The 24872-nt window shown below is 40.2% G+C and overlaps 1 protein-coding gene across 4 annotated transcripts in view; it reads left to right on the top strand.

The window, feature by feature from the left end:
• ipo7 (importin 7) overlaps window positions 1-11294 on the top strand; it is a 69240-nt gene extending 57946 nt beyond the window's left edge. The window contains exons 21-26 of one of the 4 annotated variants that reach the window (XR_013577575.1): window positions 21-241; window positions 2508-2713; window positions 4846-5049; window positions 8942-9058; window positions 9393-9808; window positions 10983-11294. Coding sequence is in view for 3 of the 4 variants with exons in the window: in XM_078549169.1 (XP_078405295.1) it covers window positions 21-241; window positions 2508-2713; window positions 4846-5049; window positions 8942-9058; window positions 9393-9416; window positions 10983-11089 (879 nt within the window). In the remaining variant the exon portion in view is untranslated. Of the gene's footprint in view, window positions 1-20; window positions 242-2507; window positions 2714-4845; window positions 5050-8941; window positions 9059-9392 lie in introns of all 4 variants that reach the window. The other 3 variants (XM_078549169.1, XM_078549171.1, XM_078549170.1) reach the window with 3 other exon arrangements.
• The last annotated feature ends 13578 nt before the right edge of the window (window positions 11295-24872 follow it).

Below are 24872 nucleotides of genomic sequence, written 5' to 3'. Positions count from 1 at the left end.
TATTTTATTTTTTATTCTAGTGTATACCTCTGTTTGTGGAAGCAGCACTTGAGAGGCTGACCAGAGAAGTCAAGACCAGTGAACTAAGAACTATGTGTCTGCAAGTTGCCATTGCTGCTTTGTACTACAACCCACTCCTGTTACTGAATACCTTGGAAAACCTCCACTTTCCCAACAACACGGAGCCAATCACCACACAGTTCGTTAACCAGTGGCTGAATGATGTAGACTGCTTTTTAGGGTAAGGCTTGCTGTACCACAAAATTTAGAGAAAATAGAATGGGTGTCCAATGTTTTGTTGAAGCTGTTAAAAGTTGTGAAAATATTGCACCATAGTGTACTATTTGAGATTTAATTGCCTGTGTGCAACTTGGTCACAGTGAGTTAGAGCATTAGATAAGCATCCTGGGATGACAAACTAGCTGAGTTTTCAACATTTGCTTGAGTAGTCGGGGAATGCACTGCTTTTATGTGAAAGAGAGGCTTTGTTACAATTACTTATGAGTAATATTTAATTGATTAGTGGGGCGAGGCATAGGTAGAATGCAGGACAGAGGATTGTGTTATTGGCTGCCACAAATGAGAGATGTCTTTTGGAGGTAAATATTAAGAAGCCTGCAAATTGGTGGAACATAGATCTTGTAGATCTACATTTTTCAATTAACGTGTATTTTCTTTTCCCCTTCTAAAACAAGAGTTTATGTACAGCAATAACTTAGAAACAGCCAGAGGGACTGATCACACACCAAGTGGGAACTGGGAGGTTAGTCTAATTGTTCAGCTTTTGAGATTGGGAGGAGAGCAGGATGGAGTGGAGGTGGAAGGTGGTGGTGGGGGAGAAGAGGACATTCGGAAGAGAGTTCCAAATAGCAGAGCTGAAGGTTTTGATGTGAGTGGACTATATAGAAGACATGCAGTGGTCCAGAATCCAAACACCACAAGGTGAGACATTAGAGGAGGTTTCAAAAACAGGAAGCTGTAAATTTGCGGAGGGAATTATACATCAAATGAAACACTGGAGTTAATAAGCCAGTGTATCTGGAGCATGGATGACAAGAGCTTGACAAGACATAGGTGCCAGCCTCCTTGATGACCTAGAGTTCCTCTAAAGCAGAGACCAAAAGAATGCTGCTAAAGTCACGTAGAATAGTGTGCATGAAAGTTTCAGCAGTGGACGGAAGAGTTTCCAGAAGTGAAGTAGGTAACCATAGTGTTGTTCAGCTGAGGGTTTCAAACTTAATTCAGGATTAAGTGGATATTGAAGTTGTGCTTGGTTAGATTCAACCATGGGGAGCAACCTGAGGAAGTGGGTGGAATTAGGCTGTGGTAGAGCTTTTCATGATATTTAGGTGGGGAAGGAGGAGGAAGAGAGATTGCAGCCCTTAGCTCCATTTCTCTGAACCTGAGGGCGCTGACAAAAGATTGATTGTGCCCCAGTTGATATGACTAGCTGAGCATGTAGCTGGGATAGTCTTCAGAAACTGTGTCCAGGCTTTCACTTGAGCATATGGAACAAGTTTGAGTGCCTGTATACTTTTGATCCAAAATTTATAGTTTAAGACTTTGTTCTTGATATTGCAAAATATAATGCAACAGCAATATGCAATAAAAATGAGTCTAAGACTAATGATGAATTGGACAGCAGAACAGTAATGGTACTTTTTACACTGATCATTTACTTCAAAATGATACTTGTGCAGATATGGCAATTTTTTTATTCTACTAAGTCCTGTATGGTTTTTTTGGCAGTGCCACCCTGAGCACTCTATTGGTGTGGATCTCTGCCAGTATATTTCTCCTGCTCCACAGCAGCACATTGACCAAGAACCTCAGTGGAAGGAGCTGAACCATCTTCACCACCTCCTGCATCCCGTTGCATTGATGCTACAGTTGACCAAAAAGGCACCATAGCAAAGAACAATTCTGTTCATGCACATATAAAAATAATACCAGGATCACTTAATATTGATTAGAATGGTAACCTTGTCTTTTTTCCTCCTCCGGCCATAGCCCAAATTCTAGAACCTGAGCTGAGGTGTGATCCAGGATAAACCTGAGAACTTCAGCTGGTATGACTTTATACTGCTCTTGCCATTTGGAGCCATAGTTTCTAATTAGTTCAGAGAAATAAAGGTCAGTGCTAATGGAGGCATGGTTTTTGGGGTATGACAACTTTCCTGAATAGTGGAAGATCACATGGATTGGAGGCAGAAAGTTGACATTTTGAACTTCAACAGGTGGAGTTGCATTACTTGCCTAAGTCACTTCCTCACATTTCACTACTATAATGGGTTATAGTGCTTTTGATCTACATTTGGAATGTGTAATGGTTTAGATCTATACACTCCATTGATTAATTTAGTTGTAGGTGAAGTCAATGTTTCATCTGATTATAACACTTGTTTGAGGAGTTGCAACTCCCTGACCCCTATTTAATTTTGAAATAATGAACTAATTATCTTCTATTTTTAATAGAGATTCAACAATCTCTTTTCCCTTTTATCCAGTTTACATGACCGGAAAATGTGTGTCCTCGGTCTCTGTGCATTGATTGAACTCGAACAGAGACCACAAATTGTGAACCAGGTTGCAGGACAGATTTTACCAGCTCTCACTCTTCTCTTTGGTGGACTGAAGAGAGCCTATGCTTGCCGTGCAGAGCATGAAAACGACAGTGATGATGATGATGATGGAGAAGATGAGGATGAAAATGGTATGACCATAATTTGCGATTGAATTTATAGTTTCTGTCAGAATTTTCACATCTATTTGGAATAATGAATACCTGGGAATGAGTTATAAGACTAATCAGTGATTCTGACATTATTAAGAACTGTGGCAGCTTCATGCTGATGATCCGTTGTTATCCTTGAAATTCTGGGATTGGTTTAATTAAGTCCAACTCCATGTATTTTTCAAGAGCTGTACATTAAAGAAGGCTCATATCTTGATTAGGCAATGGCCTTCGTCTAATAACAATGCATTAACGGGAGGATTATAGAAAAGCTAAATCCGGCCTTTGGAAATCAAATGACTTGGCATGTGTTTAAAGATGGTGTCATAAACCAAGAAAGCTAAGCTTGAGAAATCTTATGAACAGCAAAATGTTCGTGGTGATTCAGCACTTTATGCCCAGACTTGCAGGCTAATATTTGCCAATAAATTTATTAATATTTTTCCCCCTCATTGTAGCTTTAGAACTGTGTTTTGAGTTACATGATGGCCAGTTGTGAGGGTTGTAACATACTTAGTTGATGGGAAGCATTTCACTGGAAAGAACTATAGGTGAATATTACTGTCTTGGTATTATTCAGTGTATTTTTGCAAATATATTTTTTAATTCTCCATTAATTTTTCTCCCCTGCTTTATGAACATGGATCCAAAGGAACTGAGTTTTCCTTGGCACTTTGACCAAATGGCTATTGAGATACAAATGTGATTGACTATTTTTCTGTGGCTGGTATGCATTTCAACTGATTTGGTAGGCCTCATCATAGCATGTAGCTAGCACGGATAGTCAGCCAATGTTTTTTCTTTTCTACATTTCCCACCCTCTTTGAGGACACTGAGCTCAGTTCTGGTGTGTCCGTTCTTGTCTTCACTAAATCAGCTTAGGTGAAGGATTGAACTTGAGATCTTCCTGGCTTGTATGGCTCATAATGCTCATTGAATAAACTTGCTTAACCAGCTGGAAAACAACCTGACATTCTTCAATATATCACTATATACCTTATTACTCCTAACATTACTCGGTATATAAATATGCATCTTATTACTCCTACCAGTACTTTACTTGAAAAATTGGTATACAGATGCAAGCAAGTTACAAAATCTTTAAATTGTAGAATTACTTCACCCTTTTGACCCGGTTGACTTGGGTAACCTTTCTATTGTCTCAATCACAGACAAGCTTATCATTGATCACTTCCTTATTCTTTCCCATTGACATCCCACTTCTCCCTTCAACCCCACTCTCTGCATCTGTCCCTGAAAAAAAAAGTCAATCGATGTGCTGAATAACCCCGTATTCCCCTAAAGCCCATACTCTCTCCCTAATTCTGCTCTGGGGTGAGGAGGTGCTTTTTTTGTAATGTGTTGCTTAAGGCAAAGGTGTGATATTCAAAATGATTTAACAGGAAGAACCCCATTGAAATAAGATGTTCATATTGTAAGGGTTGAGCACCCCTTTTACTGGCTACAGTAAGTTCTGGAACAATCTTGTGGGTTGATCTTCCTCTTGCTGTATTGCATTTGCAACATCAATGATTACAAGTATTCTCTATTAGTGGTAAGAACAGTTCATTACTAAAAGTTAATGGTGAACAAAGGCAAAATAGAGAATGAGATTGTGTGAGCATATTCAAGCATGTATTTGTAGTTAACAGTAAGCAAGCATCTACTGCTTCAGCAAATATTTGTTCAAAATGGAGATGGGGGAAGAAAATGAAATAAAAGGTTGTTCAAACAATTTAAATTGACAAAGCAGTCTCCAAATTCCTAATGCTGTGTAATGGACTCGCTGAAAGAATTCCCTTAAACTATCATCTTAGTGGCTTTGTCTTCTTTGGGGGATTTTACGGGGGACTCCACCAAATGCACTAGTTATGATTATACCTCTTCAAAAAAAGTTGTTAAAAGAAAATGCAACTGGCACATAAAATCAGTGAACCTCATTCACTTTGCTATAAACAGAAACTAATACTGATGTGTAGTGAGTTTCAGCTGCACTGATCAAAATCTACAACTGAACCTTATTACTGAGCAAACCAATTAAATTGGTTTTTAATTGTGTGAATGTTCTTGATCTCATATGTTGGAGAAACCGCAATTTTTATTTTTGACAGAGCTGGGCAGTGATGAAGATGATATTGATGAAGATGGACAAGAGTATCTAGAAATGTTGGCGAAGCAAGCTGGGGAGGATGGTGATGATGAAGAATGGGAAGATGATGATGCAGAAGAGACTGCTCTTGAAGGATACTGCACCATTGTTGATAATGAAGACAGCAATATTGATGAATATCAGATATTCAAAAGTGTACTGCAAAGTATGAATAGGTTTTGCTTTTGATTTTATTCTATTTCATTTGGTCATTTTCCATGTGTGAGCCTTGATGGTAAATGTTAGCAAGCAATTGGACCAACGAGCATTATAGTGAGAGACTGGTTCTGCCATCAGTCAAAGCTCACAAACTCGCTTTCCAGTATGAGATGGTTGATCAGGAGCAGAACTACTGACTGGGTCTATCATTCCATATCTATGGACATTAAAACCAGTTGTAGTACCCTAATTGGTGACTCTTTTGGTATATATAAATATAATTTAGTCTTAATTCAAACTTGCTAAGTCTGCTTTTTATTGAGACTATTGATTATCTGTCCTAAATATAGGAATTGATCAAAGTCACAGCTTAAAAATATCAAATGTGCAAGAACGCATTTTAATTGTTAATTAATTGGAGTTTTATGCTGTTTTAGTTTTCACAAAAATCTGCAACTAGAAAAGTCAAACCTGTGGCCTTCAAGTACGAGCAACCTGGTCATTGAAGCTCAAGCAACTTGGTCCTAAATGCACATATTTCTTGCTGATTTACCTTGTCTTCATTTTGTGCATCTAGAGATAGGAAATGGCTGTAATGTATCTGTTGCCTTGATAAATACTCATTTACAATTTCAAGTAATAGCAGTAACTTGAGAGATATGTAAATTAATGGGGGACACTGAAATAAACTGTGACACCTGAGGTTCCTCTGTAATCACTGGCCCACAAAGACAAACCAGAACATTCTGGTTTAAACAACTCAAGAGCACTTCAGTGATGTGTTGGCCCACTAACCCTCTGCACAAGAGGCTGTTCGGACATGTGGGCACACTCTCAACTGGTAATGTGGAGAAAGAAAATGTCTTATCAATTTGTGACACCAACATAGTATATTCAGTGTTGTGGAGGCTTAGGAACAGAATGGTTCCATATTGTGCTGTGACCTTCATGATTTATTTTTTAGTGACAGGTACTCCAGGGATGTATTTAGATATTCCATTTTGAATATTTATCACCTGACTACTTATTATAACTGTTACAGACAGGAGGGGTTTAATTTAAACAGTCCTGACTCCTCTCTCCACCTGTCCATAAACAAAGGTACTTTGATTTTGATTCCCCCCCCCCACCTGCAACCAAACCCCTTTTATAAGCAGTGGCTTATTTACCAACTCCTCAGTTTTGGTGTGATCCAGTTTCTATTAATAACCCCACAGCAATCTCAAGATAGGGTAAACTCAGAGGGGTAGTTTATTCACACGCACGCTCAAAATGCAGGAGGGGTTGTCTCTATGTAGCCCTCTGTGTATTCATGCATTAAACGAGGGATTAAGAAAGAGAGATTTTCAGGGCAAAGACCACAGAGCAAAGAATTATTGTTTCACGTGAGTCCAGAATCAAAGTCCAATAGTGTATTCCTTCAGATGTTGACAGGCTGAAAACTGACATTGGATAATTCAATGGAAGATGACTTCCACGATGAGAGGGGCACACAGGGATAAATTAGTCTTGTAGGCAATGGTATAGAAGCTCCAGTAGAAACAATATTGATGGGGGCCAGGCATTCAAACCTGGATAGAGCCCCTTTTCTGTGCTCCTGCTTGGTAGATGGAAGATGCAGACTGATTTGCTCAGCAAGACCATATAACTGGTTCTCCCAGCTGGGAGGGGGGGTGTCATGTCAAGTGACTTCCACCTCTCCTCTTTGGCTTTGACTAAATCCCTTGGTCTGGGTTCCTGACATTTTAATGTTCCAAACATTAAGAACTTGAAAGGAAGGTTGAAGGGCTCTTTGTCCTCGCAGACTAGTAGACTCCGATGGTCAGGCCTGGCTTATGAAGTGTAGATGACCATTGTATGATTCAGTTTGAATTTGGTCTCTGCAGCTCACAGGGGTTGTTAGCGTCTCTTCAGAGATCACAAGGCACAAATTTCTTTGATACTGCCGGATTAGCCCCTGTTGTTTGAAGGTCACAGCCAGTCATGGCTTTAGTCATTTTAAAAGGTCATTATCCAATTTTAAACTTTTAGGAATTAGCCATGATGATTGATGTACATATTTCATAAAAATATGGTGTAAGATCTTAGCCCCACCACAATAACCAAGAATACTAATGGAGTTTATAGACTTTTCAATTGCACTTAGACCATAAGACATAGAAGTAGACCATTTGGCCCATTGAGTCTGCTCTGCCTTTCCCCATAATCCTTGATTCCCTTGCTGATTAAAAATCTGTTTATCTCAGCCTTGAATATACCTAACGGCCCAGCCTCTACAGCCCTCTGTGGTAAAGAATTCCACAGATTCACTACCCTCAGAGAAGAAATTCCTCCTTACCTCTGTTTTAAGTGGGTGTGACCCCTTACTCTGAGATTATGCCCTCTGGTCAGAGACTCTCTCAAAAGGGGAAACAACCTCTCAGCATCTACCCTGTCAAGCTCCCTAAGAATCTTATATGTTTCAATAAGGTTGCCTCTCACTCTTAACTCCAACAAGTACAGGCCCAACCTACTCGACCTCTCCTCATAAGAAAATCCCACCATACCCAGGATCAACCTAGTGAACCGTCTCTAGACTGCCTCCAACACCAGTATATCTTTCTTTAGTTAAGGGGACCAAATACTGTTCACAGTATTCTAGGTGTGGTCTAACTAGTGCCTTGTATAGCTTTAGTAAGACTTCCCTAATTTTATACTCCATTCCCTTTGAAGTAAAGGCCATCATTCCATTACCTGCTCAACTTGTATGCTAGTTTTTTGTGATTCATGCATGAGGACCCCCAAATCCCTCTGTGCTGCAGCTTTCTGCAGTCTTTCTCTATTTAAATAATATTCAGCTTCTCTATTCTTCCTGTCAAAGTGCATAACCTCACATTTTCCCACATTATATTCTATCTGCCAAGTTGTTGTCCACTCACTTAACCTGTCTATATCCCTCTGTCAACTTTGTGTCATTCTCACTGCTTTTCTTCCCACCTATTTTTGTGTCATCTGCAAACTTGGCGATAGTACATTCACTTCCCTCATCCAAGTCATTAATATATATTGTAAATAATTGGCATCAGCACTGATCCCTGTGGCACTCCACTAGTTACAGGTTGCCATCCAGAAAATTCCCCCCTTATCCCAACTCTGTCTTCTATTAGTTAGCCAATTCTCTATCCGTGCTAATATACTACTACCCCCAACACCATGGACTCTTTTGTTATTAAGTAGCCTTATGTGCAGTACCTTATTGAATGCTTTTTGGAAATCCAAATATATTACATGTACTGGGACCCTTTTATCTCTTCTAATAAATTTGTCAGACATGATTTCCCCTTCATAAAGTCACGCTGACTCTGCTTGATTAGATTATGAAGATTAAAATCACCCATGATACTGCCTTTTTTAAATGCCCTCATTCTGATTTATCCTCTGTCCTATAGTATAGCTACTGTTAGACTACTCCCGCCAGTGTTGTCTTCCCCTTGTTATTTCTTACCTCCACCCATACACACTCACACCCACTACATCCTCCGATCCAAGATCATTTCTTGCTATCATACTTATTCCATCTCGTGCTAACAAAGCTACCCCACCACCTTTTCCTTCCTGCCTGTCCTTTCGAAAAGTCTCAAACCCCTGAATATTTAGTTCCCAGCTTTGATCTCCTTGTACCCATGCCTCAATAATGGCTATAAGATTATACCCATCAACCTTTATTAGTGCCATTAATTCATTTATTTTGTTACGAATACTATGTACTTCTGTTTATTTCATTGAGAATAGGACTGACTGCAGCTAGGATTTAAACCGTATTATTTAATCTTTCATTACTGTTGGTAATCACTGCAACCGTATTAGTACAGTTCAAATGCCATTGTAGCTGTTATCAATCTGATTTTTTTCCTTTCCAGCTATTCAAAACTGTGATCCAACCTGGTACCAAGCCCTAACCTGTAATCTTACTGATGAGCATAGGAAGCAGTTGCAAGACATTGGAACTCTTGCAGATCAGAGACGAGCTGCTCTAGGTACTTAAGTAATCTGATCTTCTTAAGGGGGTTCTGCACTCATTTGAATATTGCCTATTATTTTACCACTGAAATATGTTGGAAATCTTTGGTCCTTGTTCATAAAATCACCGTTCCACAGTGATGGCCATTCAATTTGGAAATGTTGTGATATAATTGAACAATATAGAATTGTAGAACTTTTTGTACTTTTAATTCCTGAGCATTGGAATTTTTAAAAATCAAATATCTGATACTTATTCCCACTTCGAGTGCACTTACATTTTAAAACATTGGGGCCAATTAATTCCAACGGAAAACTTATTTGATTTTTCTCTTCTTCCTCTTATTGCAGAGTCCAAAATGATTGAAAAACATGGTGGATACAAGTTCAATGCTCCAGTAGTGCCAGCTTCATTTAATTTTGGTGGTTCTGCCCCGGGAATGAATTGAGTTCGCTTTTGATTCATTTGTACTGTGTGACTGGTTGTAGTGAAAGCTTGTGTTGTTCCTTCCAGTAGTGGTTCCAAACAAAAAAAAAATCAGTTCTCATCATCCACAAAATCCACTCAACTTCCTACTACATGGAATGGACAAAATGACCAGAGAAGTGAGAATTTGATCATGAGAGCCCTCTGGAAAAGAAAAACAAAAGTTTCAGAGGAACATCGGCCTGAGAGAGAGACTAGTGTTAACAAAAAATAAACCATAGGAACCTGAAAAGCGAGGGGAAATGTCATGTTGACAGCTTATTCCTTGATTTGATTTCAGGCAAGGAAATCATTGGCTTCTGGGATAATTTCAGCACATCTGTAGTTTAGGCTAGCAGGCGCCTCCAGTGTTTACATCCATGATAGTGTTAGTATTAGTCTGGTTTTCCACATTTCAAGTTCATTTTTAATGTAAATAAGACACAGCAGGTGGGTAACTCACAAAAATCGTCTCCAAATTTTCCTGTTCATGCCAATATTAAAAATGATTGTATTCAGATGTAGACTATCAGACACAGAACATAACACTACATAATGGCAGATGTGTATTTGTAAATGCATAAATAGCACTTTGATATTATGAAAACCTTCTAGCCTTCTGTATTGAATAGCAAGTTTATATGCTGTTCTACAAATTCAAGGGATTTGTGATCTAAATATAAGTGGAGACATTAAGTTTAAAAATTGAGGTGTCTTGCCTGTAGCCACCACCTCTGGTTTTGATTGGGATTTTGGCTATAAAAGAGTCAATGATATTCCATTGCTGCTGAAAATGGCAATGCCCTCAGTGCCCTTTTTTAAGCTCTCTATGTACAAGTCTTTTTTAAAAAATAATAAATTTGGATACAGTGAAATTGTAAGCACTGGTGAGACTAATTCAGTAAGAACAAAAACCTAATAGCATGTAAAATTGGACTTTAACATAAAGCTCTAATATCCAAGCAGAAAAAACAAAGTACTGTAATTGGTTGAGTGTATGGATGAGCCATCTGTATATGCAACAAACTATTAAAAAGAAAAAAATGGGTTGAACTTTGCTGTAAAAAATGGTCTTTGTTTAACTTGTGCAACGTTAAGCTTTCTCTTGAAAAGGGCCTTCGAGGTTAGGAGTAAAATACACTGGTTATCCTTTTCCAGGCAGTTGTTTTCTCATGAGTAACCAGTTCATCATTCTCAACACAATTTAAATTGCAATGTGCACTGTTACAATGCAGATCATTGCAGATCATAGTTGTACTTGTGCTAATAAAATGCACAGTGTGACTTATATGTAAAATGTGTTAAAAATGAATGATCATCTATTCACTTGGGTTGCAAAACAGTTGTGGCTGCTCTATTTAGTTAACCTTTTAATGTGCTTCAACAAAAATCAATATTGCATTATGCTGCACTTTTTTTAACAGCTTGTGATCAAAGGTGTCATGGTTGAGCAATGGTGATTTTGTACTTTGCAGTAGTGTGGCAGATGACGACAAAGATGGGAAATGAAGGAGCGGTGTTTGGAGTGCAGAAAATCACACTGGAAAGCTGGGGAACTGGATGGAAACACCAAACTGGCTGAAATTGACACAGAAGCTATTGTAAAAAAAAAATCTGGAAAAATTCAGAACCAAGGATGATGAAGTTGGGACCTTGAGTATCTACCAATAAAAACCACGTGGTGGTCTGGCAGAAGAACATTAATATTTTTTGCAAATTCCTGTAACCCTGTGGTGATATTCTGTTACAGAACTTTAATAAAAAAGAATTGAGGACTCAGTACCAAAGTTGAAAGTTAATTCTACTTTATATGCAATCAGGAGTTGGCTGAATTCTGAATGATGCCTGAATACACTACGAGTGTATCTTGAATGTAACTATTACAAATATGCATTAAATTGAACAGTTTCACTTTTTGAACCTCCACTTGACTTTTAAACAGAAGGTAATTGATGTATTATATAGCAAAGCAAGACGCAGGAGAATATTTTGGGTCAGGAGTGATTAGCTTATTTAACTATTAGAGCCTTAACCTACATTTTATATGCTGACAATAATGCATAAAGTTGTGGGAACTGGTTGGTTTATGGCATTTAGTGGTTTATTTCAGTCTTTCCTCTACCCTCTCCTTGATGATTGAGATTAAAATCATTATAAATCACCAATATTGAACAACTAAAAGTACTCTGAGGCATAATAAAGGCATTATTCATTGAGCACTATGAAAAAAAGCTAATGTACTTATATTCTGAGAAATTAACTAATTTTTAAATGGGTAAATATTGAAAGGCATTTTGTACAAAGTCGGATTCGATAGAACTACAAAGTATTTTAAGCTAAAGCAAAATGAGGGAGCTGTTTTAATAACTTAATCTAATGATGAGGAATTGAGTTTTGCAGATCAGTGGTCTAAGCTGTTCACATAACTGCTGTATAATTGACTTTGATGCTTTTCAGTTTGGCAAAGAGGGTTAAAATTGACCATGGTTCTACCATATGATTACTACCCAATAACTGCTGGAAGTCTTTGGAATGCTGTGATGTATTCCAGACAATAAGTATGTATTCCAGGTTCTCATGAGTAATCACTATCTCCACAAGATATCAAAACATGCCTTATGGATATCTACCCCAAATCAACTGCCCCCTTGCCCTACAAATGAAGGATTGCCTTCCTGAAAGGAACGAAAGCAAGCAAATTGGTAAGGAAGGTATTTTAAAAGTAAAATGCAACTACCATTGGAAACTGAGTAATGTAAATAAGCACATCATCCATTCCACCTCTGAGCTCAAATCTACCCCATACAGAAAATAAGCAAATCTTCCTCCTCAAACATTTCATTCCTGATGACAATGATGCATTTCCAAGTGAGATCCTAGAAAACCATTGTTCATGTCAGCCTGCATAATTAATGTTGGTATATTCTCTTGATTATTAAAACCATTCAACCAAACATTGATTCTATCTTTATATATCCAGAAGGGTTCAGTGCATAGTGACTTGCAGCAGATTCTTCCATTTTTGTCCCTTTATGGACATATTTAAGTACATTCTTAATTCTATATAATTTAATATAAATTGCTTCTATAGGGCTACACTATTGTAGTCTTAAGTAGTGCTGTCCAGTTCTCTGTATTTTTTTGTAGGTGGTTGTGATGGGGGATGGGGAAAAGAGACCATCATTTATCTAATCAGCCTCCAGGATTAGGGAGCTACCAAATGGAATATTCTGCTTTTTTAGAAAAAATCTTTAGAGGAAATTAGAATGTTGGCTGAAACAAGTGCTGAGCCACCTTGAGCGTATAATACATATTCCAATTTGTGTAAATGGTGTAAACATGTAACTGGTTTTCAAGCCTGTCTTGAGGTGCTTCACGAGTTAGAAGGAAGGTAACCAAAATTTGGTTGAATTTGTGGAATTTGCAACTTAGTGCCAGCTGGCATGACAGTTGTGGAATTGAGGGGTGGTAGTACAGCAATAAAACTAAACATGTTTATGGGCAGTATTGAGATGCAGTCTGTGAAGGTGAGTACAAGAATGGAAATTTGGAGCATGGGAGGAAATCATTGTTGGAGATACGCTGGTTATATCGGGGTATCTGCAAATAGAACACTGAAAAGACAGTACTATGGAGAAGTGGTACTAGAGAGGAAGACAGTGGTCAGCTGTATCAAATGCCTGCAGAGATGAGCAAGAACATGACATGGTTGCAGTCACAGGATTGATTTTTAACCAGGGTTCAGTGCTACTAAAACCAGATTGATCACCAGTCTGGGTGCTCAACTGGCAGCAGAGATGCAGTTTTCCCGACTTAAGTTTATATTTGGTTGTTTTAAGTAGCACAAGATTTTCATGTCGTGAATCAGCAGCACCACTGTAAAGTAAAAGTTACTGAAAAGTCCTTCAGGGGAAGTCAGCACTTCATGAATCACTGTTAATTATGAAAATTATTTTTGGCTATGGCTTTATAATGTAGAAAAATATCCCAATTTTTACAGGTAAAAGTAAAATTTAAGAAACCACAAAAAGTAAATAATTTGGCTAAAATACATATTTGTACTGCTAAAGTTATTTGTATCCCTTGCAATTTTAAAGGGGCTGCAAGAGCAGAGGGACCAGGGGTATATGCACACATCATTGAAGGTGTCAATGCAGGTTGAGAAAGCTCCATAAGACATGGGAACCTGGGTTTGATCAATAGAGGCATAGAGTACAAAAACAACATTGAACCAGAATTGGATGATTATCTGCAGAGAAAAGATTTGCACAACTACAGGGAAAAGGGAGATGGAGTGAGATTTGGGTGATTTGCTCTCAGAGAACTGGTATGGAGTAAATGGCCTCCTATGTTGTAACCATTTTGTGATTCTAATCTATGATTTTTTATTATTTTGAGTTTTGCTGCCCATTTATACAGTCAAAAGGTGTCCAAAAATTGCAAGTGCTTGCTATCTGAGCAAGCTAGATGTCCCCCTATTTCCTTTGAGGTTGATTTTATGGTTCTTTTATCCTTCAGTAAGTTTGATTCTTTTTAATTGCTCTTCTATATTGATGCTATCATGTATGTTCAGCTGTAGTGTATGCATTTGTACGATTTGCTTGCTATTTTCCTTAAGATGTATTTTCATTTCCTTTTGGCTCTTTGATAGATTTGAATGAAAAATCTATTGTTTTTTTTATCTAATTCATTGTACATTTTATCTCTACTGATGAAATGATGTGCAACATTTTGGAGCTGGAGACTGGGTACAAGTCAAAGACAGAAGTGAGCTGATGAATAGTAGCTAGTTGATCAGCTGCTGCACAGCCTAAACTCCTCTGTTCCCAGGATTTTTGGAGGTAATATGTTATTGCATTATTTTTACAGAAAAAAGGATAGGCATATTTAGATTATTAACTAAATTAGCTGGTAAAAGTTAATTATGTTATTAGGCTTTTGTTCACCATGTTAGGGTGTGCAAGGAAAAGTCTGCATCAATTTAAAAAGGTTAAGTATAGGGCATACATCAAATGTTTTGCACAGCAAAGCTATGGTTTGGAAAAAGCAATGATGGGAAGTAACACCATGGTATGAAAATATGTTACGTCATCATTTAATGTTCCCACTTAGCTGTGTGTAACAGCCAAGAAGGTACTGCACAGTCCTTGTTCGAGTTAAACACTGCAGAAAAAAAATTAAAAGTATGGCATATTGTTTGCGGTCAATTTTCTCAATTCAATTTTGAAAGAAACATTGCCCTCATCCCTATCTGGCAATCTGCTCATAAGAACTGAGGGGTCATAAAACACCCAATAGGTTGGATGCAGCAGGAATTAGAAAACAGTTTGAGGTACAAAACTTGACTCAGTTTGGTTTGGATAATGAATTTACTCCTAGAAGTTCTGTGCACAAATGCTTTCAGATATGGGGCTAACGTGAGATCTATACCGAATGAAATGTTAAATGATCAATGTTTTAAAACAGGAATTAATAAGTTAATTCTCAGACATATTACTCAACAAACAGCATCTTGATGGTTGTGGATTGGGCAATGCTCAAACCTAACATTCTGCAGAATAAAACTATATAATTATATGACATGGCATATGCTTGCCAACAGCCATGATGGAAACCAACTTACCAGGAATTTTTTAAAGACCCTATTAAAAATGTTTCGATGTCATCAAATTGAAATTAAGATAAATTGAAATTAGGAGAAACAATTACTTTTTTGGGAATGATTGATAGGTTTACCGTACAGAGAGGCTGTTAAATCCACCAAGTTTGTGCCAGTTTTTTGCTACAGTAACCCAAAAATAATTGCATTGTCCTCTTCCTCTGCTTCAAATATTTATCTGATTTTCCCTTTAAAAGTGCAATGGTCTCTGTCTCAACTCCTCCCTGTAGCAACCATTCCATGCTCTAACAATTCTATGTTAACAACCTTTAGTGTCTTTCCATTCCTTTTATAGTCCATTCCTTGTTATTTTTTCTTCCAAAATGTATATTCTCCCTCTTATTCACATTAAATTGCCTCTGTCAGTGTCTGCTAATCTGCCTACGTATTGCTGAAGATCTTGAATGTATGCTCACTATTTGCCAAACAGTATGATTTTATGATATCTGAAAATTTCAGGATAGTGATCTGTGTACTCGAGTCTCAATCATTTAGTAAATGCTGACCTGTGGCATTCACCTTTTCCAATCCTCTGGTGCAAGTAACATGCAGTTATTAAAACGCTTCATTTTAGTCATTTAACTATTTTCTACCCTAATTCCTCTTTGGTCACCTCCGTCCAAGAGTGCAGCCTCCAACCATGCTGCTGTAGTGCTGGCTGCAGGCAGTTGCACAATTGCCAAGATGATAGGCAGTCTGATTACTTTTCCTTTCCCACTGGGAACGCACTTTTAGTCCCTTCCTATTATATAATAGTTGAGATGTGCATCTTGCTGTGAGATTGAATTCTTATCTCACCATTCTGTGGTCAAATTATTGGCAAATTCATTGGTAATAGCTCCATATGATACAGCCTACACTGGCATCCTTTACAGTTCCAGATGCTGTTCATACAGCATCCAAGCTTAGAAAATTACTCTAGCCTTAATTTTCTCCAGTTTGAACAAGTTTGCTGATTTGAATTGGATGTTGTTATTTCTGATGATTATGGCAATGTAGCAAAACCAGAAAAGCTCCTTCATTGGCTTTAACAGCCATAAAACAACTTGCATTTAGCACCTTAAGCATCTTGGAATGTTTATTATGCTATACATGAGTGAAAGGGGCACCAAGGAGTAAATAGATCAATCGTAGAAGAGGTGACTAAAGACATAATTAATGGGATAGGTTTTGATGAGGTATCAAGGGATTAGAAGCAAGTCCAAGAGTCTAGAGCAGAGGTAACTAAAGATTCTGCCACCACAGATGGAATGTTGGGAAGAGAGATTGCAAAGGAGGTTGAAGATGGAGGGCATGCGTTGGCATACTGAGCTGGAGATAACAGTGTGTTGAGGCAGATCATGGAGGGATTTACAAATATTATTAAGGATTTTGAATTCAACGGTTTGGTTGCTGTAGAGTCGATAGGAAATTGTGGCTAGGGGCGAAATGGCAGTAAGACTTAAGTGCGTGAAGATTAGAGTGGAAGGATTTTGAATGACATTTATGTAGGGTGATTATGGAAGACAAGTAAGAATTTTAGAGAAGTCAAGCCTGTAGGTAACAAAAGCAACAATGGTTTCTTAGTGGTGACATAGAAGTAGGAAGTGTTGATACTGGATGAAGTCTGAAGCTCAGATCAGGACACTGAGATGGATTCAATTTGAACTAGCAGCTGGGGAGGAGGTTGGAATAGAATGGCTAGCATGTGAAGTTTTTGAAGGTGCTGAATGGCAAGACCAAGCCACCTCACTCAAACCGAGGAAAGTTCTGGTTCATAGACAATGATGTTGAACAAGCAATCAACAATACAATGGTGGTCGTGGACTTGACACTAATGGCTAGGTGTTAGTGTACCTGTCTCCATGTCTAAGAATGATGTCACTAACGGTGCAGTATACACAGAAATTAGAAGTGGATCAGGATGTACCTCGGTGCACTCCTGAGGTAACTAAGTTTTGTAGGAGAAGCCATTGATGGAGACATGCTGGCTATGCTGTGAAAGAAAGAAATTGAACCAAGCAAGAATGGTGCTCTGAAAGTAGGCAACAGCAGATATTTTGGAGGAGCATGGTGTGATTGAACATTTTCAATAGCAGTGAGGAGAATTAAAAAGTTAAAGCATGTCACCATAGCATTTACAAAGGATGATATTGGGGATTTCAATCAGTCAAATTTGGACAAAATATTGGTCAGTCAAATCTCCTCAAATGGATGAGTATGTTTTTTCAGTAGCAGGCAGTATAGATAGATATGAGTTTTGATCCTTGGTCTGTGTTGAGATGGCTGATCTGAGCAAAGTCAGAGATAATTAGAAAGGTGTAGAACTTGGAGGGAAATTTGTAGGTGAATGTGTTCCCAAGTGCCTTCTGCTTTTGTCCTTCTAGGTCAGGCTTGCCCAACCTTTTCATGTGGGGGTCCACATTTCAATTTTTCTCACATTCGGTGGGGTGAGGTGCGATGAGCAAATTTCAGAAAGATAAGGTTTCGCACAACTTTAAAGTTAAATTTCAAAAAAGAAGCTGGTGTCTGAAAAGAAACAACCTACTGAGCAAAAAAAGTCCCAACAATAAATTGACAATTTTTTAAAAATGTGAAATAAAGATGATAATTAGAATGTGAAAGGGCGAGTGTGTGTCCAGCTCACTCCCAGTCTCAGGGTGCTCATTCATTCACCCTTACCCACTGTGTGTGGGGATGAGGAGTGAATGAGAGCCCGGAGAGTGGGAGTGAGCCAATCTCACAATCTCCCATCCTTCTTACCCCCATCGCTTTCTCACACACACAAAACCATTTGCCCTTCACTCACACACAAAACTATGTTCCCCTCACATACACCCACTCTCCCTACCCACTAACACATAGCATTTTCCATAATTGCTTTGTGGGCCGCATAGTGGGGCTTTGTGGGCCGTGAGGTGGACAAGCCTATTCTAGGTGATAGAAGTTGTGGATTGGGAGGTACTATTGAAGAATCCTTGGCAAATTGTTGCCATGCTTCTTGTATATTATGTACACTGTAGCCACAGTGAGTTGGTGATGGAGGGGGCAAATATTTAAGGTGGTGGATGGGCTGTCAATCAAGTGGGTTGCTTTGTCCTGGATACCGTTGAGTTTCTTGAGTGTTGTTGGGGCCGCACTCATCCAGGCAAGTGGAGGGTATTCGAACACACTCCTGACTTGTGCCTTGTAGGTAGTGGAAAGGCTTTGGGGAATGGGGAGGTGAGTCTCTTGCCACAGTATACCCAGCTTCTGATCCACCCACAGTATATCTATAACTGGTCCCGTTAAGTTTCTGGTCAATGGTAACCCCAGAATTTTGATGGGGATTCGCTGATGGTAATGGCTTTGAATGTCAAGGGGATGTTGTTAGATTCTCTTTTTGGAGATGGTCAATACCTGGCACTTGTGTGGCACAATTTTTACTTGCCACTTATCAGCCCAAGCCTGAATGTTGTCTTACTGCATTCAGGCAGGGTCTGCTTCATTATTTGAGGAGCCTAGAATGGTACTGATCACTGTGCAATCATCAGTAAGCGTCCTCATTTCTATCCTTATGTTGGAAATCATTAATGAAGTAGCTGAAGATGGTTGGGCTGAGGACACTCCCCTTCTGCAGCAGTGTCCTGGGCAAAGATGATTGCCCTTCAACAGCCACAAACATTTTCCTTTAAGTTAGGCATGACTCCAACAAATAGAGATTCCCATTGACTTCAATTTTATTCGGGCACTTCGGTGCCATACTCGGTCAAATGCTGCTTTAATGTCAATGACAGTCACTCTCACCTCACCTCTGGAAGTCAGCTCTTTTCTCCAGGTTAGGACCAAGGTTGTGATGAGCTCTGGAGTGAGGTGGTATTGGGGTAACCCAAAAAAGCATTGATGATTAAGTGACATGTTAGTACTAACGATGTTCCATCCCATCACTTTGCTTATAACTGAGAGTAAACTAGATTGGATTTGCCTTGTGTTTTGTGGACAGTACATATCCCAGGGCAATTTTGGCTAGAGGCATGGCTAGATGTGGAACACAAGCCTTTAGCATTATAGCCAGGATGTTATTGGGGCTTGTAGCCTTAACTTAGCTGTTTCTGGATATCACATAGAGTGAATTGAATTAGATGAAGACTGGCTTTTGTGATGTTGAGGACCTCAAAAGGAGGCCAAGATAGACCATATACTCAGGATTTCTAGCCGAGGAAGCTTGCAACTGCTTCAGCTTTGTCTTTTGCACTCATGCTGGCCTCGACCATCATTGAGGTTGGGGTTGTTCATGGACCCTCCTCTTCCTGTTAGTTATTTAATTGCCTCCTGTCATTCACAGGATATAGCAGGATCGCAAAGCTTTGATCTGATCCAGTAGTTGTGTAACTGCTTAGCTTTATCTATAGCACGTTGCTTCCTCTGTTTAGCATGCAAGTAGTCCTGTGTTGCAGTTTCATCAGATTGGCACCTGATTTTTAAGTCAGTTACTCTTTTCATGCTGATCTAATTCTTGTTGAACCAAGGTTGGTCTCCTGGTTTGATGGTAATTGTAGTGTGAGGGATATGCCATGCCATGAGGTTACAGAATGGTATTGTGGAATACTATTCCACTTATGATGGCTTACAGTGCCTCATAGATGCCCAGTTTTGAGCTGATAGAACTGTTCTGAATCTGTCCCATTAAGCACAGTGGTGGAATGCAACGAAGAGTCTTCTCAGTGAGAAGATGGGACCCTGTTCCTGCAAGAACTGTGCGGTGGTCATTCATGCTAATCTTGTCATGGACAGTTAGATGCATCTGTAACACGTAGATTGGTGAAGATGAGGTCAAGTAGGTCTTTCCTTTCTGTTGGCTCTCTCACCACCTGCTGCAGGCCCCATCTGGCAGCTATGTCCTTTAGGACACAGACAGCAGTGGTGCTACTGAGCCACTCTTGGTGATGGACAAAGTATATTCTGTGCCCATTACCTTCAGTGCTTCTTGCAAGTGGTGCTTAACATGGAAGAGTACTGATTCAGTCACTGGGGCAGTGACAGTATGTGGTAATCAGCAGGTTTTCTCGCCCATGTTTGGCCTGATGCCATAAGACTTCATGGCATCTGGAGTCAATGTTGCGGCCTCCCAGGGTCACTCCCTCCTGACTGTATACCAGCACCTCTGGTGTGTCTGTTGAACATAACCAGGTTTGGTGATGGAGGAGTCTTATATGTTGACAGAAAGGTACAAATCTGTGACTATGAATTTGTCAGGCTGTTACCAATCTGTGGTACAGCTGTCTCAATTTTGGTACTTCCTCCATTGACAAGGAGGACTTTGCAGGATCGATTGAGCTAGGATTGCCTTTATTGTATCCAAATCTGGTGGCTGCTCAAAGTCAACTTTTATTCTCATTGTACCTTTTCCATAGTGTTTTGATACTACTGGATGGTTTGCTCTGCCATTTCAGAGGACAGTTGAGAATGAAACACATTGCTATGGGTCTGGATTCAGATAGAGGCCAAAAGGAGTAAGAGCAGCAGATTTTCTTCTCTAAAAGACACTGGTGAACTGGATGGGTTTTATGACACTGGTCACTGTTGTTGCTCCTCACTTGTTCTAGGTTTATTTATAACTGAATTTAAATTCTCCAGCTGTCCTGGTGGAATCTGAATTCTTGTCTCTGGACCATTAACCAGGTCTCTGGATAACAAATACAAAACTAAAGCACTGTGGATGTGAAAATGTGAGTTAAAAATAAACACAACAAGTCAGGCATCATATGTGGAGAAAGAAACAGAGTTAATGTCTTAAGTTAATGATCTTTCATCAGAACAGGGAAAACACAGTAATGGAGCAGGTTTTAAGCAAGTTGGGAGAGGAAGGTGGAAAATAATAAAAGGGAAGGTCTGTGATAGGATGGAAGACAGGATAGATTAAATGACAAAAGAGTCAGTGGTGCAGGGCGTGGGATAAATAAGAAAAAAGATGTCTTGTGGAGGTGACATGGCAGATTGATGAATGGCTCAGGGCCAAAAGCAAAAGCAGGAGCAAAACTGAAATCTGCAAAGAAAAAGGAAGCTAACTGGGGAAGAGATTCTGGTCTGAAATTGTTGAACTCGGGGTCCAGACGGCTGTCGACTGCCTAATGGAAAGATGAGGATCTGTTCTCGAGTTTATGTTGAGTTTCACCAGAAGACTACAAGAGGCCCTCCTTTTTCTGGTCACAATTATGGCATATTGGACATCCCCTGGCATGCTCTCCTCCTTCCAGATGAGGGAAATGAGGTCATGTATTCATGTCAAGAGTACTTCTCCTCCATATTTTCGTATTTTGGTGGGGATTCAGTCTGCGCCGGTGGCCTTGTTGGTTCTTAGCTGTCGAATGGCCTTTTCAACCTACTGTCGGGCTGGGATTGTGCTGAGGTGGTGGTGGATAGCATGCTGTGGGACGTGGTCAAGGGCACTCACGTCAAAGACTGAGTGTCAGTTGAAATCCTCAAAGTGCTCCTTCCAACAGGTGCCGATTGCCTCTCTGTCCTTGATGAGTGCTGCCACTCCGTTCTTAGTTCTCATTGGGGTAGGTCCTTGGTTGCTTGAGCTGTAAATGGTTTTGACTGCACTGAAGAATCCACACGTGTCATGGCTGTCAGCGAGTTGCTGTACTTCCTGCACTCTTTCCACCCATCTGTTCTTTGTCACGAGTTTTTTGTTGGACTTCAGCCTTCATTTTTCTGTAAACCTGCTTTCTTTCTCTCAAATTTTGGCAGTATTTTCAGTTCAGGAATGCCTTGCACTTGCGATTTAGTAGCTCATGGACCTCCTGGTCGTTCTCTTCAAACCAGTCTTGATGTTTCCTGGTGGAAAAACCAAAAGTATCCTTGCAGTTGCTGATTATGGTTGATTTAAGGGCTGACGAGGCACTCTGGATATTCTGTGGTTCCTGTTCGTTGAGTGTCGCGAGGTTATTTATGAGGCGCTGTCTGAGGTGAACTGCTGCTGCCGTTTTTGGGCCAGGCTGATGGAGATAGTAGCCTGAATAGGACGATGGTCAGTCCAGCAGTCGTCAGCTCCTGCTATGGTATGGGTGGTGCAAACATCCTTGCAGTCTCTCGCTCGGATGAAGATGTAGTCAAGCAGGTGTCAATGTTTGGAGTGAGGGTGTTGCCATGAGGTCTTGTATTTGTTTCTCTGACGGAAAAGGGTGCTCGTTATGATCAGACCATGTGCTAGGCATTTCATCAGAAGGAGAACTCCTTAGGCGTTAGCAGCAACCTCTATTCATGGCCTTCTTTAACCTCACAAAGGCTTTCGACTCTATCAACCAGGAGTGACTGTGGAGCATCCTCCTCAAATTTGGCTGCCTGCAGAAGTTTGTCACCATTCTCCAACTGCTGCATGATGTCATGCAAGCCATGATCCTTACCAATGGATCTGCCACAGAACCAATACAGGTGCAAACTTGGGTCAAGCAAGGCTGTGTCATCGCACCAACACTCTTTTTCATTTTCCTCACCGCAACACTCCACCCCATCTCCATGAAGCTCCCCGCCGGACTGCAGTTACTCTACAGGACGAGCGGGAAACTACTCAACTTACGAAGCCTCCATTCCAGAACCAAAATCACCCCAACCTCTGTCATCAGGCTGCAGTACGCTGACGACACTTGCATATGAGCACACTCAGAGACCGAGCTCTAAACTATCATCATGCACAGAGGTGTATGGAAAGAATGGGCATTAAGCTAAACTTCCGGACAACAAAAATCTTCTACTAGTCTGCTCCTGCTACCCCCTATCAAGATAAAAGCAAAATACTGCGGATGCTGGAAATCTAGACAAAAACAAAAATACCTGGAAAAACTCAACAGGCCTGACAGCATCTGCGGAGAGGAATAGAGTTGACATTTCGAGTCCGTATGACTCTTCATCAGAACTCCTGAAGTTTTGATGAAGAGTCATACAGACTTGAAACATCAACTGTATTCCTCTCCACAGATGCTGTCAGACTCCCTATCAAGATCCATGATGAACCACTGAACAACACTGATTATTTCTCTTACTTTGGGGGCATCCTCTCAGCGAGGACAGATATCAACAATGGAATTCAACATCACCTCCAGCATGCCAGCGCAGCCTCTGGCCGTCTGAGGAAAAGAGTATTTGATGGCAAAGACCTCAGAACTGGCACCAAGCTCATGGTCTGCAGTGCTATCTGCCTCCCTGTATGCGTGAGAGATGTGGACAACGTATAGCAGGCACCTTAAATGCCTGGAGAAATATCACCAGTGATGCAACCACAAAATCCTGCAAATTCAATGGCAGAATAGGTGCTCCAATATCAGTGTCTTCTCTCAGGTCAACATCCCCAGTATTGAAGCACTGATTGATTATGGTTAATCAGTTACATTGGGTAGGCCACATTGTCTGCATGCCTGAGACAAGACTCCCAAAACAAGCTCTCTAATCTGAGCTTCATCACGGCAAGTGGTTACCAGGAGGGCAGAGCAAACATTACAGGGCCGTCCTAAAGCCTCCCTGAGAAAATGCAACATCCTCACCGGTTTATGGGAATCTTCTGCTAAAGACCTCCTAAACTGGAGAAGCATCGGCGAAGGTGCCAACCATTTCAAACATCTCCGATAGGCCCAGGTAGAGGCCAAATGCAAACAGCAGAAGGAGCGTAACAAAATCCGAGCATCTCACCCATCCACCTCATCAAACACTACCTGCCCCACCTGTAGGCAGAGTGTGCAGACCTAGCATTGGTCTTTTTAGTCACTTCAGGACCCACAACCCCCGATGGACTGCCTAAGAAGAAGCAGGAGCCTGAGGACAGAGAGCTCAGCATGAGAGCAAGGTGGAGAATTAAAATGTAATGGTAGCTCATGGTCATGTTTCTGGACTGAACAGAGATAATCTGCAAATAGGCCACCCGATCTTTGTTCAGTCTCCCCAGGGTAGAGACTGCATTGTGAGCAGCAAATGCAGTATCCAACATTAAAAGTGCCTGCTTTAAATTTAATCTTTTTCCCATTCATTAACACCTTTGTGCGTTATTGCTGTAACATGTCAGCTATAGCCCAGTTGGTTGCATTCATAACTATGAGTTAGAGGTTTGTGTGTTTAAGTCCCACTCCGTTTTCCTCCAGACACTGACCGACCTGCTGAGTTATATCCAGCTGTTTTTATGTTCGGATTACTGGTCCAGTAATAAAACCACAATGGTTTAATTTCGCCTAGATTGTATTTCAGTTTTAACCTTTTTAAAGTATCTTTAACATTTTTTGGAATAAAAAGTCCTATTTCAAGGATAGTTCTAATTCAGAATAATTTTTAAAGATGAATGGTTTATGATTTTGCTTCATTTTGTATATTCTCAAGCTGTTAGTTGGTGCAGTGCAGCCTGTAGATAAGCAGTCACTAGGGGGCGCAGTACTCCCCCTACTGCAGCGCGGTCTGCGCATGACGTCACGGACAGAGGCGGTGCTCGTGCTCTGTGACCGGGAACCCCGGCAAGAAACACATTGGTGCCGTAGCTTTTTCTTCCCATTGAATGTTCCCCTAAGCCACAGACACAGCCTCCAGAGGCTTTAAATACGACGAATGTGAATCAAAATCAACCGTTCCCAACCCTGTAACGTTAAAAACAATGGCGTCGGGAGGTACCCGGGAACATGAATAATTCTCAATAGCCATGTCGTCGCTTCCTGCGGCGACCGTCAGGGGGGGGGAAGGGCAGAAAACAAAACCTCAGTGACGTTTG

This window comes from Cetorhinus maximus, chromosome 9 (genome assembly GCF_964194155.1).
Source record: "Cetorhinus maximus chromosome 9, sCetMax3.hap1.1, whole genome shotgun sequence".
In the NCBI taxonomy this organism is placed as follows: domain Eukaryota; kingdom Metazoa; phylum Chordata; class Chondrichthyes; order Lamniformes; family Cetorhinidae; genus Cetorhinus; species Cetorhinus maximus.
Note: the sequence above shows the minus strand (reverse complement) of the source record. Positions and strands in the feature narration are given on the sequence as shown.